Source organism: Patella vulgata, chromosome 5, assembly GCF_932274485.2.
Source record: "Patella vulgata chromosome 5, xgPatVulg1.2, whole genome shotgun sequence".
Classification (NCBI taxonomy): Eukaryota; Metazoa; Mollusca; class Gastropoda; family Patellidae; genus Patella; species Patella vulgata.
In genome coordinates this window covers 63,415,235-63,432,743 of record NC_065883.2, presented here as the reverse complement: position 1 = coordinate 63,432,743, position 17,509 = coordinate 63,415,235, and the positions used below count along the sequence as shown (strand labels likewise).

Sequence of the window (17,509 nt, the reverse complement as noted above, 5' to 3'; positions counted from 1 at the left end):
CACTTATTAAGGCAACAAAATTTGAATTTCTGTTCTTTGGCAACCCTTATCTAAACTGCAGTGTACAGTCCTGTGCCTGCAATGATACAGACTCCACTTAAAGGGACTATCCAGATTTGAGATTTGAACAGGATCACAAAAATAAAAGTCTGAGTACGTATGAAATTTAAGTGCCAAAATATAGAGATTGACGTATTTACCTTGTCTCAAAATTTCAGCTCAAAATATTGAGTCATTTGGACGTGAACGTTAAAACTGCTTATCCAGACACGTAACCCTTTTAAGATTTAGGGTCAATTTTTCTCGTTAAGTGACCTGATGATCGATCCCCTTTCCTTTAAAGGTTGACATACAGTAAATGACCCATGTGCTGTAACTGATAACGAAAGTTAAATTTCACCTACACATTATTTTTATAAAATAAAAGTCTGGATTTATCCAGACACCGTATAATACAGCTTGGGACACCGGTCTCCATTTCCAGATGAAGACTGGCGGGCTTAAATTGTTTGAAAACCTATCACATATATTGAGTTAGTTGCTCAGCCCGTAGGTAGAGGGTTTTAACACAAAATTAAGCAGTTTTATTCTCCAAAATATTACCGGGATTGGCCCTTCAAAATGAAAAAAATAACTAAAAATGGTTGCTATGCAACATATGTCTACATTTTAAATTTTATGGAAGATTTGTATAAGACTGTATCATAGAATACTGGTTTTCACTGGAATATGATAATTAGATATTGTCTCACCTTAAACCATCTAACTCGGACTTTAATCTTTCCCTCTCTATCACTAGACCTACTGTTGACTCTTGTCTTTGAGGTGAATGTGGCACTCTGCCAGGTAATAGAAATATCTGTAATAATTGAATAGTTTTGTTAAAAAAGTACTTATTATTTATTTACATAAAGAAGTACTTAGTACATTAATAATATATCATAGTGTATAATACATGTTGCACTTAATGATCTAAATATTATACATACCACAGTGTAACATAGTAACATACAATCATCTGTGTCATTTTTAGAAGTAAAATGCTAAACATGTGTAATATATGAGAGAGAGAGAGAGAGAGGGAGAGAGAGAGAGAGATGAAATGGGGTTTAACCTCCCACTTTTCTTCATGACTGGGATTCCGGTGTGATTCTCCCTTGTCAGTGATACAGGACGGATGGGACGAAAAACCGAGGTCCTGTGTACACATTGGCGTGCACATAAAAGATCCCTTGACAGTTGGAATTTGATATAAGAGTAGGCCGTAGTGCCGCTGTCAGGGCCCAGTTCGGAGCAGAACAGTAGGACGTTAAACTCCATTTCATTTCATTGCATTTCATGATTGGGACTAACATATGGTTCATTCTCAGTTCAATAAGTGGCCTGCACACAGGGGTACATTATTGTCAATATACTGTAATCAGATTGCTGTCAACACATTCTGGCTACTGCAGTCAGATTTTATTTGATTAATAGGGGAAATGATATCAAAATGTCAACAAAAATAAGGAAATGGTATTAAATATCACAGTTAAATGGTTGTAAATATCACAGTTAAATGGTTCTTTAGAATAATTATTAATAATGATTGATGACAACTAACACCAGTTAGTCAGTGGTGCATGACGGAGGGTTTGATAAGGTCAGTGTCTAGTTGTTCCGATGGGACAAAAAATCAAGGTCATTTGTACGTATAAGAATCCTTGATAGTTGAAATTCGAAATAAGAGTAGGCCGTAGTGTCACTGTCCTGGAAGTCGGTGCACAAAGGTAGGATATTAAACCCTATTTCATTTCATTTATTAACACTAGTTAAAATCTTGGTTGTGTATACATGTCTATATTACATTTGTATGTAGCTTAGTGTCAGTTTTACACAATTTACTCATTTATTACATTCCTATATCCATCATATTTGTCAACTAACATTTTGTGCATTCAGTCATAAATATATTGATCATAATTTTTATTACTATTTATCACATACATTATAAACTTGCATATATTATGCGAATTGTAATATCCGTAGTTTAATTTTTGTGCAAGTTCTATATCGTGCCTGTATGGTATTTATTTTTTGTCACGCATGACATATATATTTAAGATTCATTTTGACACAAAAATACTACGACTTTATAATAATAGAATTGTATATAATTTTATAGAATAATTTTTTAAATAGTTCTTTCATTGACATTTTAAATTGATAGACAGTCAAATGTCTCAGTAGGTGCAAATTTAAATTAGTTTTATCTATCTAAGTACTTAAAGGAAAAATTTACCCAAGCGTGTTATTTTGCTTAATCATAATAAAAAAATTATTAAAGATACACTATTCAAGAGCTATATTTGCCTATTGCAGGTCTTTCTATAGGCCTTAAATGTTATATATAAACTATTAATTAGACATTGGTTAGCATGACAAGATCATAATCAACTCTCAATGCTATCAGATGTTTGAGATTTTAACTAGATTAGAACGGTTCGGCCATTCAATGATTTAATTTAAAAAATGGAGGAGCGAGTCTAAGTCTCGAATATACCATTACCGTGATTATGATAATAAACAACCAATGCACACATCTCATCAAAACTACAAACAGTGATAACCTGGCTCAGAATAAAGTCATTTTTTCAATATATTTATTCTGCATTATCAATTTTTGAACTAGTATAGCAAGAACGGACAGCTGTTTATCTAAATCTTACATACATGTAATGAATCTTTAAAAAAAGACATATTTAGAAAATTTTAAAGAAATATTTTTAATTGGCAGTTGGAAACATCATCTTTATCATTCTAAAGGTACACGTAAGTGAACTAGATGATGTAATATATAGTGTACTATGACATCATACATTTGGATACAATGTCGGCACCCAGTGCCAATTTGTATCTTCATATTGAATCATGATTAAGTGTATTGTAGTAGGGTAAATTTCAGTTAAATCTAAATAATTATTATTCTCACAATTAATAAATTCGGTCCAATAGTAAATGTTTAACACGTCATGATCTTATTTCACCTTTAATTACCCCCATTTATATCTATTTTGTATTGTTTTATATATTTCACTAATCACCTGTCTCCAATATTCTTTGTTTTTACACTATTAATTTATCTTATAAATTGTAATTAACAACTATGGGCTAAAGCGTTTTAGTTACCATGATATTGTTACATTATAGGATTAATGTCATAGGTAACGCACTGGGATATATAGACCCACATGTGTTAGTCAAGAGGAACCTTTTAATAAACCTGTCATTGGGAGATCGACTTCAGATCACATTCCTAAACTTTATGTACCTGTAAGTGGATATTTACACCTTTATGTCAATTCCCATATCCATATTGGAGCTTATATACCATTAAGCCTTTATACCAATATTTGTTACATTAATTGTGTGCTGTTAGTGTAATTCATGTTGATAATTTGTGAATCAAAAATCTAGAAATATCAACAACCAACATATCACTTATTATTCACCAACATAGAAAGAAACTATAAAAAAAAGTGCTCTTGTACAGTATTAATATTAATTTTTCAGTGGACAAAAACATTTTAAATATTATAATTATATATATTAATGTATTTTCCTAAGAATGTCTTGTTTAGTACATGTACCTTTCCGTTAAGGGAATTGAACAATATTTTGACCGATATTCCTTTTAGAGATAGATCTTTCAAAATGTTGTAGTTTGCAAGGGTTTCAAAATCCTTCAAATGAAGATCATCAGCTTTAGTGTATTACAGTATCAAATACCTACCTCTCCTTCTTTAATGATAATATCTTTATGTTTACCATGTTCTAATACTTTCAAACACATATCACCCTTTACCATATAAAATAACTGTAATAAAATATATCAAAACTGTAGACAGCATTCTGAGTTTAAAAGGTAAGTAATAGACATCTATTCCGGTCCCCTATAGTATCTGAATGTTATATAAACAAGTGCATGAATGAAGAGTATACAATGAAAACACAACAAATCCAGGTGTTTCATTATATCGGTAGGCTATCATGAACAATGTAGACAGCTACCATGTCCAACACATTTCACAGTCAGGCTGGGGTCCTAGATGCTCTAGTGTAGGTCATTTTCATGGAAAATATGTTGGCATTTTTGTGTTCTAGGTTTTAATCTTAAATACCTGACCCTAACCCTAATAGAAAGTAGGAAGTTACATGTGGACACAGTACGGACGGCTAACCGCTAGTTTTTCGGTGTAAAAGTGATGGAAATAGAAAATGGAGTAGGATCAAACATGATCGTCAATATGTTGCATTTTCTTCATAATTTTCAATAAATCATAAACTCTTTTTAATCAATTAACCACGTCTTTATTATGAAACTATTCTGTTCTAATTCATCAATTTATTGACATTTTATTCTGACTTCTAAAAGTATGCCTGAAAAATCAATCTGGAGTCTTGACAAAAATGGTTCATTATGTATAAACAACTTAACCAGTGGTTATTTATAGTTAACCTAGAGAGCTTATTTGAATAAATATATTTTTCTTATGTACAGCATATGTTTTGGTGTCTAATTAATGTTTCTTTCATGGACATTGAAAATGATCAATCTGAATAAAACACAGATCCTATTTTGTTTCGTTTTTTGTGGTTCAAAATTTTGTTTTATTTGTCTTTACTACACTAGGATTTGGAAGAGTTGTTATCATTGACATGTTCTGGATGATGTGAGGGATTAGACAATGAAACGGTCTGTTAGGCCAAGCCTTTGACGTGAGGTGCACTGAACTGTGGGTAATCCACTAGAAACATCAATTTTGATTGGTTAATCAAATGTCTGATGTCAAAAGGTCAAAAGCCACTCGTATTACCTCTGACGCGACCTCCCAAAACAACTGGTCAGATCTTCATGTAGTGTAGAGTGTAGGCCAACGAAACGAAATATAGATCTGTATTTTAATGAGATTGGGAAAATGATTTAAAAATTGTGGGATAGTGATTGTCACCAATCGCATTTTCATGATTATAGAAAATACTTTGGAACATGATTAGACTCCTGAGTGTGTTAAATGAATAATCAACAAGCTTATATATTTACATATTATCGAATATAAAGTGTTAAATGTGCTTATTTACTGTGACTATTGACCCATTAATCAATATACAGCGATTAGGACAACAGTGAAAATTATATTTATTAGCACCATGGTTGACTGTGATTATGGAAATAGTATTCAATATCTATCAACTTAACAAAATTAATAATCTTTTAGAGGCATTTAGTAACTCGATACAAAAAATTGTGGAAAATATATACAGAACAAGCGGTTTCCCTGCAAGATATGCCCACATTTTGCATGAGATGGACAGAAAACAAGCTTTAAAAAAAAGTGATTTTTCGTACAATCAAGGGGCATAATCCAGGAAGTTGTGGTTCGATATGCGCGAATATCAAAAGGAATCAAAATCTCTGTGATAGAAACATTTTTTTATAAGTTTCATCAAAATCAGATTAAAATTCTGACCTCTAGAGGGTCTACAACATTGATATTACATACTTTAACACTATTTGCGTACAAAGAGCTACCATTTTGTCCAGCAGTTTCGGTTCCATTTTCACAAAATTCAAACTTAATCATCATTATTGTGTAACGGTGAGATATTTGAAAGTTATTTTAAATCAGATAAAAAAAATTGTGACCTCTAAAGTCTACGGGGACCAAAAGCTAAAAACGTGATTTTTCGTACATTCAGGGGCCATAATCCAAGAAGTTGTGATCCGATATGCACGAATATCGGAAGGAACCAAGATCTTTGGGTTATAAACAAACATGTCAAGTTTCATCTATATCTGATAAAAATTGTAACTTCTAGAGTGTTCACCTGCTAAAAACGTGATTTTAGCTACAATCTGGGGCCATAATCCATGATGTTTCAATCCGATGCATGCCAATATCAAAATCAACTGAGATCTTTTGGAGATAAACCTATATTTCAAGTTTCGTCAAAATCGGATAAGAATATTGTGGACTGTAGAGTGTCCACAAACAAATTGTGAACTGACACACAGACAGACGGGGGCGACGACAGCATAAGTCTACATGAAAATGTGGGCGTATAAAAATTATAACAACAATTCATGAAACCATACATGACAACAACAAGATCAAAGGACATGGACTCAAGAGAGAGGGGATTTGAGATATAGAACTTTGGGGATGATGTTGCATCAGGAAAGTAAGGTTACATTTGGTCTTAAGTCTGTTAACTGCATTGATAGGAGATTCTGTCACATCTCCATATTGATGAAGACAATAGTCATTTAGTACATGTAACTGGATACAGCACTAAACTAGTATGTTATACAGTTTTGTATTAACAAAACTAGGTCATAATGTAACTTTAAACTCTTTATGCATGTGTGTATAGCTCTATAAAAATGTAAGGAAAAGCAAGAAAATACAAAAAAAGTGATTAGAATATACTGTACCTCTTCCCCTTCTTCTAAATGGTAGTCTTTCCTCACATTTGGTCCACCAACATAAAATACCTTCATCTGTCCATTATGCCTGCAAAAAATAGAAAGACAACTAATTAATATTAAATAAATTCCTAGTATTTACTGGTACTTATTTCAAATAAAAAGACCACAATGTGAGATAGGCTTGAAGATAATGATTTTAGTTGCTGTTTACCCATATGGCATTGTTATGCAGTTAGGCCTATTGACCAGTCATAATTTGGAACAGAAATTTGCTTTCGTCACGGCAGTGCTTGATTGGGATTAAGTCTAATCAAACGAAACACTGCGAGGAGTATGGTGACAAGTGAAGTATGGTGACAAGTGGCTTATTTCGAGTATTGAGCACAGTCGAGCCAAAACGAAAGGACTATATGGTACAATGCCCTTCTGCCCCCAAAAGCTTGGGGCAATTGCCCCACTGGCCTTACATATATGCCAGATTTTCTTTTGAATAGGTAGCTTTAATTTGATGGGGTTTAAATAGTAACCAACCAGATTTCATTGTTTCTGCACCAGAATTTCAAATATTACCACTTTGCCCCCTGCCCTTCTGACATTCCGACGCTCCTGGTTGAATATTATTTATCTAATAATGAAGGAACAAATTTCAGAAAGGATAAAAACATCACTGACACTACAGTGCCTTCTCACTATTGTTTTAAAGTAGCTAGTTAACCCTCTTAGATTTAGGTCAACATAAAGAATAGAAATAAGTTTATACATTATAAGATTAAATTTGAGTGGAGTTTGGCTTGTTTGCTTCTTCTAGTTCAATTTCTGACTAACTATGTCAACAGTGGAACACAAAATTGGTTTATATGGATTTATCAATAGATACAACATATTCAACTAAATCTACCATCTTCACACAACAAACTACTGCATGAAATCAACAAATTTAGATTTTAATCCAAATCAAATATCATTAAAGATACATTATGGGAGATTAGATCAAGAGCTGGTAGTTCTCACTATAATAGTTAAAAACTCGATAATGTAAAGGAAATTTGCTGAAAATTTCAGTCAAATTGATCCATCCTGAACCGAGTATTTAGCGAATGAATTTTGGGCCTAGCCTCAACGATCATTTCTAAAGTCGGTACGATAAAAAACAAAGTCTCGATTATCTATTTTTTTATTTAATCAGAAGCAGCAAACCGGGTTCTAATTCAGTAAATATCGCAGGCTAGCAATGCCATCAAGAGTTGATTATGGTCTGGACAAGTTAATTAATGTCTAATTAATAATTTAGAAAACATTTCAGGCCTGAAGAAAGACCTGCAATAGGCAGATTTACCTCTTGCATAATGTATGTTTAAATGACATTAATGAAATATAAAAATCAGATTGTCAATAAATCATTAGTCCAGATTTAAAGTCGTCAATACTGATAGTGGATATATTCTGGACAAGATCTATTTATTTTTTCACAGCTTAATCAATGCATATTAACATTTAATCAATAAAAAAAAAAAATTATCAATAGTACATAATCTCCCGGGTTGGATTCAATCAGATTATATACAGATGTTACCCAACATTTATACATGTAGGTGGCACTCAATTGTTTATATTGTCCACAGTGGATCCTGAATGTTGTTAAATTTTTAATTCATCATATCTTTGTAAATACTGAAATGTTAGAAAGAGAGAAATGGGGCTTAATGTCCACTTGACACAAACTAGGTCATTTCAAGACTAACATATGATTCAATTTTATTTCAACAATTCACTTGCGCATAGGGGTCTCTAGCAGAGGGAGGAAACGTACAACCAGGGAATGAAAACCCCACCAGTTGACATAATGACAGACCTTATGATACATGCGCTAACCATTTGGCCATCCAACTCCTCTATAATGATAAGGAAAGAAAAAGTGACAAATGGGGTTTAACCTCCACTTTACACATATTCGGTCGATTCAGGACTAACATTATATGGTTCAATTTTTTTCAATAATTGAATAAGACACATTTCTAAATAAGATTAGCCTAATATTCTGATAACTTTTTTACAGATCATTTATTTTCATGATAACATTGTACATTTTCCATTTTGCTACCGGGTTACAGCTATTTGAATTAAAATTGGGTCAATAAATCGGGGAAATCCCATAAATCTACTTTTTATGTTTATTTTCGGAACAAGGTAAGCGAAATATTTTGATTACTTTTCTATACATCATTTGTTAGCATTAACATAGCAAATTTCCATCCTGCTACTTGCTATTGGTTTTAAAATATGTACGACACATTGAAATCAACTTAAATTGGCAGAAATAAAAGCACAGATAATCATGATAGAGTCTACATGTAGATAAAACCCTTTTAAACTTAGATGTCTAAATCTTGGTTTCTATTATTTATTATCATATGGTCCGAAATAATCTGGTGGTGGTCCGGATCAGCAATATGGTGGTCCGAATGAATCTTGAATGTGGTCCGAATAAGCTTTGATTTTTAGTCTGAATCAGCCATGGTCCGAATAGTTTGTAAGTGATTTAAAATCCTCAAATGACTATAAACAGCTGTAAATGAAAAGACAAGTCAGACACAGATAATTTATCACCAGTATGGTGTTGATGGAATGCCTATAAGTTTTAAACTTTGAAGTCTTGAAATTTTAATTAATTTTTAACTTTAACCATATGGAACTTATTGGACAAACACTTTTAATATTCAAATAATCTACAGGTCCAGCTACATGTATGTGGTTTTTACTGCGAGCACTTAGCTTTTCCACATAAAGCCAGCGGATTCTTTTTCCCCACAGGTTTTTTTCTATCCGCTCTGATGACGCCAAACATCAGTCAGCTGGACCTCCTGTTTTAACTTTATTATGACAAAGGGAGGTATTTTTGTAATTATGGGCAGACAGTTATGAGCTTTGGTTTTACTCAGATAATAGCATTTCATTTTTGCGTGACTGTACACTTTATACATTCTTTTCTTTTTTTAATAGATAAAACTGTTATGTGGATGTCACAAACTCTCAGGACATCCATTATACTTTTAATAAATGGTAAAATTATGCAAAATAACCCCCAACAAATAAAGTTATTATCAGTTAACACCATGCCTGAGTGAATCCATAAAAAAAGGTTTAAGTTCGGGTTCCTTGGTAACCCTAGCCGACCACAGATAAGAGATCATATGGGCCTTTTAAATGTCTTAATAAAATCCAAACACAACATGAAACACTTAGTTTCAGGGATTACCACAATATTATACTGATTTGTTCTCATCATTTCAGAAAACCTATTCAAATCTATGCCAGGGACCAAATTGTAAACTTTTGACCTATAGTCTATGTACACAGATTGAATTAAGGGTGTTTCTTATCTTGACCATACACATATGTTATATACATTTAAATAGAATATATCCATGAGAAGTCAACATCTGGGTATTAAGACAACAAAAACTTTCAATAAATAAACCTAATAAAAACCACCTCAGCCGAGCCACATTATAATAAATACCAAAATATCATGTCAAGTTTTTGAAGAATTTGAACCATTTTTGGATGGTTGTGGGTTAATGTGTTTTTTTACATCTTTTTTATTGTTATGGTACTATTTCAGATATGACATTTTGACAACCCAAATGGGACGTTTTAAGTGCCACAATATTGAAATGACATTAGCTGAAATAAATCCTAACTGAGAATAAAATAAGGAATTTTTCGACAAATAACAATATCAATTTCTTTTAAAAACAATTTAAGTAATTGTGATGCCATATCAAAAAGCAAGTCTACCAATTGATTCACAATTGTCCAAGGAACATGTAGCATACTTATATATATATTTCTGAAAGCTCTATTAATTAGTCTGTTTAAGGGATGGTTCCTGACAGTTTGGAAGTACAAAGTACTGTACATGTAATTCATTAAATGATTTATCGACTACCATGATTAGTTGGTTGGTTTCTAGAGCTTAACATCTGCTTCCACTTTAGGTGATATCACAGACAAATTTTCTTTTGATTAGTCAGCAAGTAAATTTAATAAAGACAATGTAAACTTGGCAATGCCATGAGCTTATAATTATAATGCTCTTCACCACTGCTTTAAGACAGTTAAATCTTCGGGGATGTGATAGTCACACTGTACTTGACAGTCATATAGTACCTTACAGGTCTGCATTGGCCTTTAATGATTCTAAATGTTACAATTAAACTGAAAATGTAAAACAGGTGGATGGGAATACCAATGGTTAGGACTGTAAACCACAAAGGCAGTATATTCAACACATCAGTTCATTTTGAGTTCATTTAATTTACTCTCAAACGAATGTCAAAGTAATCATTTGTTACTTGATATTTAAAACTATTTGAAGCATCTATATAGATAATAACATTAAAAATATTATGTTGGGCAATCTATTAGTAAGTGCAGGGGGACTGCACCACACAAATTTTTTTTTTTTTATGCATACAGCTAGAAATGTGGAGAGAGAGAGAGAGAGAGAGAGAGGGGGGGGGTAACCTCATACTTTTTTTCACAGACTGGGCTAATGAAGACAGGCATAAAAGATGAAGAAGGGAATAGGCCATACAGAGAGAGAGAGAGAGAGAGAGAGAAATGGGGTTTAACCTCCAGTTGACACAAACTATTCATTTTGGGACTAACATACGGTTCAACTTTATTTCAATAATTTGCTTGTGCGTAGGGGCCTTTAGCAGTGGGAGGATACCAGAGGACCCGGAGAAAACCCACGAGGTTGGTCAGGCGACCCTATTCCTTATCAGTTACAATCAGGGAATCGAAACCACGTCAGTTGACTCAATAACAGACCTTATGATACAGCACACATGTGCTAACCATTCGCCCACCCAAGCCCCCAATAGGCCATACAACGTGCTAGAAGGAAAATTTGCCCTGACGGCGGCGTAATGGCCTACTCTTATATTGAATTCCAATTTGTAAGGATTCTTTTACGTACATGCCAATGTGTACACATGTGGTCTTTGTTCCATTCAAATGACTAGACAGCTGTAAGGCCCTGTGTTCTGCACCACAGAAAGGGGAAACCATGCTGGAAAATCCTGCGGAACAAGCATGTTAGCTGAGCCACCGCAGAGAAAGAGAGATTAACATCCACCCAAAACAAAATAGGTCACTTTGGGACTGGCATATGGTATGCTACCGGTACAATTTTCATTTCAATAATTCACTTTCGCATAAGCCTAGGGTCTTTAGCAGTGAGAGGAAACTGACACCGGAGAACCCGGAGAAAACACACAAGGTTGGAATGGCAACCCTACTCCTTGTTACTACAAGCTTGTGACCAAAACCACACTCATTGAGTGTTGACTCAATGACAGACCTCATAATCAAAACTGATTAAAGCTCAAGTGTAGGCTAAGACCACTTGACCACCATCCACCCAACCACGTTTCATTAAGAGATTCTGCTTTAAAATTCTCAAAAACCTCTAAACCTCCGCAGCTAGGCCGATAAAATACTCGTATTCGTAACAAAAGGAAGTTGACTAAATTAGAGTCAAATCATTTCTAAATTCTGACAATTGAACCTGGGTATAGCCCCACTTATTATTAATAATAATAATAAAAAAAATCAAAATAAACATACATCATTTTGTTGCATACTGGTGGTAAAAAGAACTGTTTATTTTCTTCGATCCATTTTTCTGTGTTATAAACAACAACATCACAACTGCTGCCATTTGGGCTTTTATCCATGATTACTGCAAAATTTACATGTAGATCTAGGCCTACACAATAATACTGCGACTGACCCTTTCTCTGTGGTTTCCCTAAACTGTCTGCAATAGTCCGATTATAAACTATTTACACACGTTCACTCAGTGAAGAAATTTGATAGGTCAATCGAAAACTAACTAATGAAAAATAGAGTAGCGACTGACCCTGTCTTTGTGTCCGTCAACTGTCTGCTGCCACGGACCGATTCTCAAGTATTTATGCTTTTCACCGACTGACTGAGTCAATAACTGTAATGTCAACTTATAAAAAAATAAAGTAGGTAGCCTACATATCTATATATAACCCTTTTTTTATATACTACACAGTTACGGTTGTAATATTATCTAGTTCTAACGGGACCGCATTCTCGATACTCATTGGTTCTCCGGATAATAACCGAGAAAACGTTGATTGTAACAACAACCTTCCCCGTTCAGCTCCATCGACTTGATAATCGAGCTTATTAACTATGGTGGCCCTGTGGTAAAACGACCAAAATGTTCCCGAAAGCCACGTCGTTAATAGAAATACCGAAATAATATTAAAAGACTTAATTCTTCCAGAAAAAATCGGAGGCATGAAATGGTCAAACTGATAATGGTAATCTTATTATATATATACATATTATATGTTGTTGTTATTGTTTTTAAATTAATGTAAAAATATGTTATTGTTTTTAAATTAATGTAAAAATATGATATTTTTTTTTAAATTATGTAAATATGTTACTGTTAATTATATGATATGCTCCAGTGAGTAATCTTTATAGAAATAAAAGATTATTATACATATTTTTTATAGCGCACAACTTCAATGACTAAGTGGAGTTCACCTGGTACCGGTAGAGTATGGTGTCTGGTCCTTCGGGTGGGACAAAAGATCGAACGTCAATGGCTGTCCTGGTAAATTTTCCCCGAGGTTCCGAGTACACCTTATAGCGTGCACGTATACAAACCACTGCCAGTTGCAATTAAATTGTTGTCCGGGCAAAATTTTCCCCATAGCACACTGCATGGTATATGCATTATCACGGTTGGAGTTAAAGTTGGACATTAAACCCCATTTCATTCATTCATTTCATTGTAGCCCTATTTATAAATCAGTTAATATTCTGGTTAGACGACGTAATTTTGATGACATGGGAACGACATAGAAAGTGGGCGTGGGTGCCCGCAATTTTAAACAAGGAAATCAAAAGTAAAACAAGAGGCTACATCCAGGAGCGCACAAACATATTTTCCCAGGGGAAGTGCGCCATCAAAAAATTGGGCCCGCCCAGCATTAAAAATTCCTATCGGCCCACCATATCAATAAAATGCCGCCCCGTTCCAAGCGAACGTCGACAAAACAACAAAGGAAAACTCGCCCGCCTAATCTCAAAATTCGTATTTCCAAATCAAAGTACACGTATAAAAAGACAGACAGTGATCATCATCTTCATCATCATATTTACATGTAATGTATGATGTTCACTTTCTACTTATAATTATGTACTGCTGGATAATAGCTACGGGTTCCACATGAGCACGGAGTAATTTCACCCAATACTTGACAATACGAACTTTTGGTTTGATTGAATGTGTAAGAGACTCCGGTAAACCCGACCACTCGGCGAAAAAATCGGCCCATTTGTCTATCTCAATTAAGCTTAGGGAGAAGCGATGGGAATGGGTGCATATTACTATTGGTACATGAATCGTGTACCATGATGCGTTTCAGCGCCATTTGTAATAAGGGACTCCAAACACGAGGCTAGACCTATTCCGCAAGTCATTTCAAACGGTGACGACATATTCTGATCTGGAGAGCACGCGAATGAATACTTCCGATGTAGACTGGATAACCAGAGGCTAGAGATTGCCATTCGACCGAAACCTCTGGCGTATTTCAATCGTTTCTGTTTTTACTGTAATTTTTCATCGGTTATGTTCGGCGAAATACGCGAAGATGCCAAAGTGAATGGCAGTATTTGGCATCTGGTTATTCCAGTCTACACCGGTAGCATTCTCCCGTGGGATATATTTAGTCTCGTTCATCGAATCGCTTCATTACAAATGGCGCTCGAAAGCATTCTGGCACGCGATCGTGTGCCAATTTTAAAATTTTCATTTTGTCTTACCAGAAGCCTATTTTTCCACGGTAAGATAACAACATTAATGTTGATTTAAACTGGCAAATAAGTCGTGTTTGCAATTTCGGAGACTGTGGAGGATATTGAGCTAGAGACTTGCCTCCTTAAAGGAGGTAAATCCCGATTATTTGGAACTTAAAATGGACAAAAATGGGCCAGAAGGCACATTTTAATGTAGTGTTTCTCAACCTTTTTTTGCCAACGGCACAACTTGGAACACATGAAAAAATAGCGGCACACCTGGCTAAATATATATGAAATATATTTGAAGTTTGCAAAATAAAAACATGGCAAGTCACAGACGGCATACAACCGTAGACACAGACTAGTCCTAGACACATACAATGACTCAAATTAAATAAAGATAAACACAGCTATGAACTTACTTTATTGCAGTGTTTCGAATTTCATCAGTCAAATAGCTGGTTTCTTTAGTGACAAATTTTCTGAATGTGCCATTCAAAATTTCGCGGCACACTTCGGAAGATATTGCGGCACACTGGTTGAGAATCACTGTTTTAATGTAATATGAGTGTATGCTATATGAACGGATTTAGATTCAATTTTTAAACCTCTTACCGTAATTTCTATTAAGTTAATCGAAAAAGGATAGTCCATGATCAGAAGTAGTTCCTTTAGGAACGGTCATCCGTCCCTATTAAGCTGCAATATGAAAATACCGCTCTTCCTCACCTCTATTCTAAGGCTATTTTGGAATTCTTACCTTCTATTTTAACCCGTGATTCTGTAATTTCCACCAAAAACAATCATTAATTCTCGACACATCTGACACAAATTTAAAAAACATACACAAAATTCGTTTGAATATAGAAAAGAAACCTCATCTCTCAACCCTCCGTGTTTCGAGATAAGGGATGGTAGGGCCTACTATAGATCCACTTGGCAATACTCGATGGAGATCAGAACCGGATTTTAATAAGCAAACCTGACAATCTTTTCTTCAAAACAGCGAATGAATATTGTTATTCATAGCATTTCTGCCACATCCAACTACAATTACGCATATAATTCTACCTAACACGGGTACAAACAATCTCTTTTAAATCGAAGCGATAATATCTGGTCTACCCTGCATTTTCAATTTAACATCTTTACGTCATGAAGGCGGGGCCACTTTTAATGTCGTGTACAACAGCCAATCAAAGTACTGACTGATCCGAGTTGCGCAGGACTAATTAATTCACCGTAATTTTGAATGTCTGTATCAATTTTGATAAAAATAACGCTTAATTCACCTTATTGACAATATTTGCAGATAAACGAAAGTTGTTTCACTAGATTGGATTACGTATGTTTAATAAGTCCTAATAGTGTGAAATTAACTTATTTTTAAGATGATACATGCATTAATAACTAAATTAAGTTTGCCAGGTGAAACTAAAGGCACCCAATCGTAGCTAAAAACAAGCACATCAGTAGTTCCTTTAGGAATTGTCTCTGATCTAAAGGAACTAGATCGGAAGTTCTAAATCACAACCATGGGGTGGCCTATAGTGGGTTGATTACGGACTTGTTCTGTGACGCCAAATGAAAGATCTGCAATGGGCAGATTTAGCTCTTACATAATGTATTTTTTAACATTGGAAATCCAGTGGCGGCGCCAGTCGCCGGTGGTTCGAGGGGCAAAGTTTGAGCAAAGGCCAAGGCAAAGGAGCGAGCTTTAACTACGGGTATGGGGGATCTTCCCCAGAAATATTTGAGAAACAGACTGCCGGAATTGCAGTCCGGCAGTACTTCAGGCACTTATCGTCGAGATAAATAGATCTGACCAGATGTCGCCTGACCACTAGTTCATCCGATCAGAGTGGAAAGTGTCAAACGAAAGGACTTGTAAACCTCGACGAAGCCCCATCATGAGCGCCAAAGTAGCGAGCCATTACGGAGGGTATGAGGGGCCTCCCCCAGAAAATTTTGAAAACTAAACAGCAGGAAATGCAGTTTTACAGTATTCAGGCTCCGATTGTCGAGATAAATAGAGTTGACCAGATATCGCCCGTCGCCTGATCACTAGTTTATCCGACTAGAGAGGAAAGTATCAAACGAACGGACTTGCAAACCTCAACGAAGCCCCCGAAAATTTGAAAAATAGACTGCCGGAACTGCGGCATTTCAGGCACTGATCGTCGAGAGGGCAGACCAAATTTATGAGGGGGCAAAGGGACCCTCCTCCTTGGTGCCGCCACTGTGGACATCGGGAGCCCCTATTTTCACGTAAGATATACAACATCACTTTTGATTGGAATGGACATTTAAATGGAGTTTGTAATGTCGTTAAAGCTTTACGTCTTTTAACCAATCCTTTAATAGTCCTAGGCCTATTACTACTTGGACAACAGCACATAATAATAACTTGGAGGTGGTGGTGGGGGGGGGGGGGGGTTATAGACTACATTAGTTTTGGGACAAAATATTCTATTTTCGTAAAACATATAATCACATTAGGTCAGTAGCCTATTCGTACAATTTTCGTGCATAAATACAGTTTTGGTATATTCATCGATAGGCTTTTTTTGTTTTGGTAAAAAAAAATGCCCTGCCTTCCATTCAATAATACATTTTAAAAAGGCGATGCATAAAGTGGCATAACTAGAACACCATAATTTAAAACATTCTGTCAAACTGTTTCACAGCGGAGACGCAAAATCCCAATCTGTTTCACACGGGTAATGCAAAATCTGTAACTCTGTGTAATAAGATAAGATAAGATAAGATAAGATAAGATTTTATTGCATCGAAACATCCATTTAGGACAGCATACAATATAAACGTGTACATAAAAATTATAACGATATGACAATTATTACACAAGAAACACAATATTGCCTCGGAACCTCACTCGAGGACAACATACAATATACAAAATATACAGGTGCAAAAAAATGGACGGATACAAAAATATGGACGGACATAAATTTAGAGCACTCATAAATAAACAGTATGAAACCTGCATATGGAACAAAACGTACAAAGTATTAAATCACATAACTCGACAGTATAAGACCCACATACAGGGTACATAATATATCACTGACCTTTATAAAGTTCACATGCATTCTACGTGTGACGTCACATCGCACGGTGTCGATCATTGACATCGATAGCGCGTGAACTTAGTCTACTTAA

General features: G+C 34.9%; 1 protein-coding gene across 2 annotated transcripts in view; it reads right to left on the bottom strand.

Moving 5' to 3' along the window:
* Positions 1–12,652, bottom strand: part of LOC126820578 (3-hydroxyanthranilate 3,4-dioxygenase) — a 34,202-nt gene extending 21,550 nt beyond the window's left edge. Inside the window, exons 1-4 of one of the 2 annotated variants that reach the window (XM_050548625.2) lie at positions 12,399–12,652; positions 6,476–6,554; positions 3,773–3,856; positions 753–859 (exon numbers count right to left, since the gene is read on the bottom strand). In XM_050548625.2, the coding sequence (XP_050404582.1) occupies positions 753–859; positions 3,773–3,856; positions 6,476–6,541 (257 nt within the window). In that variant the 5' untranslated portion in view covers positions 6,542–6,554; positions 12,399–12,652. Of the gene's footprint in view, positions 1–752; positions 860–3,772; positions 3,857–6,475; positions 6,555–12,103 lie in introns of both variants that reach the window. The other variant, XM_050548624.1, reaches the window with a different exon arrangement.
* Positions 12,653–17,509: the final 4,857 nt, after the last annotated feature.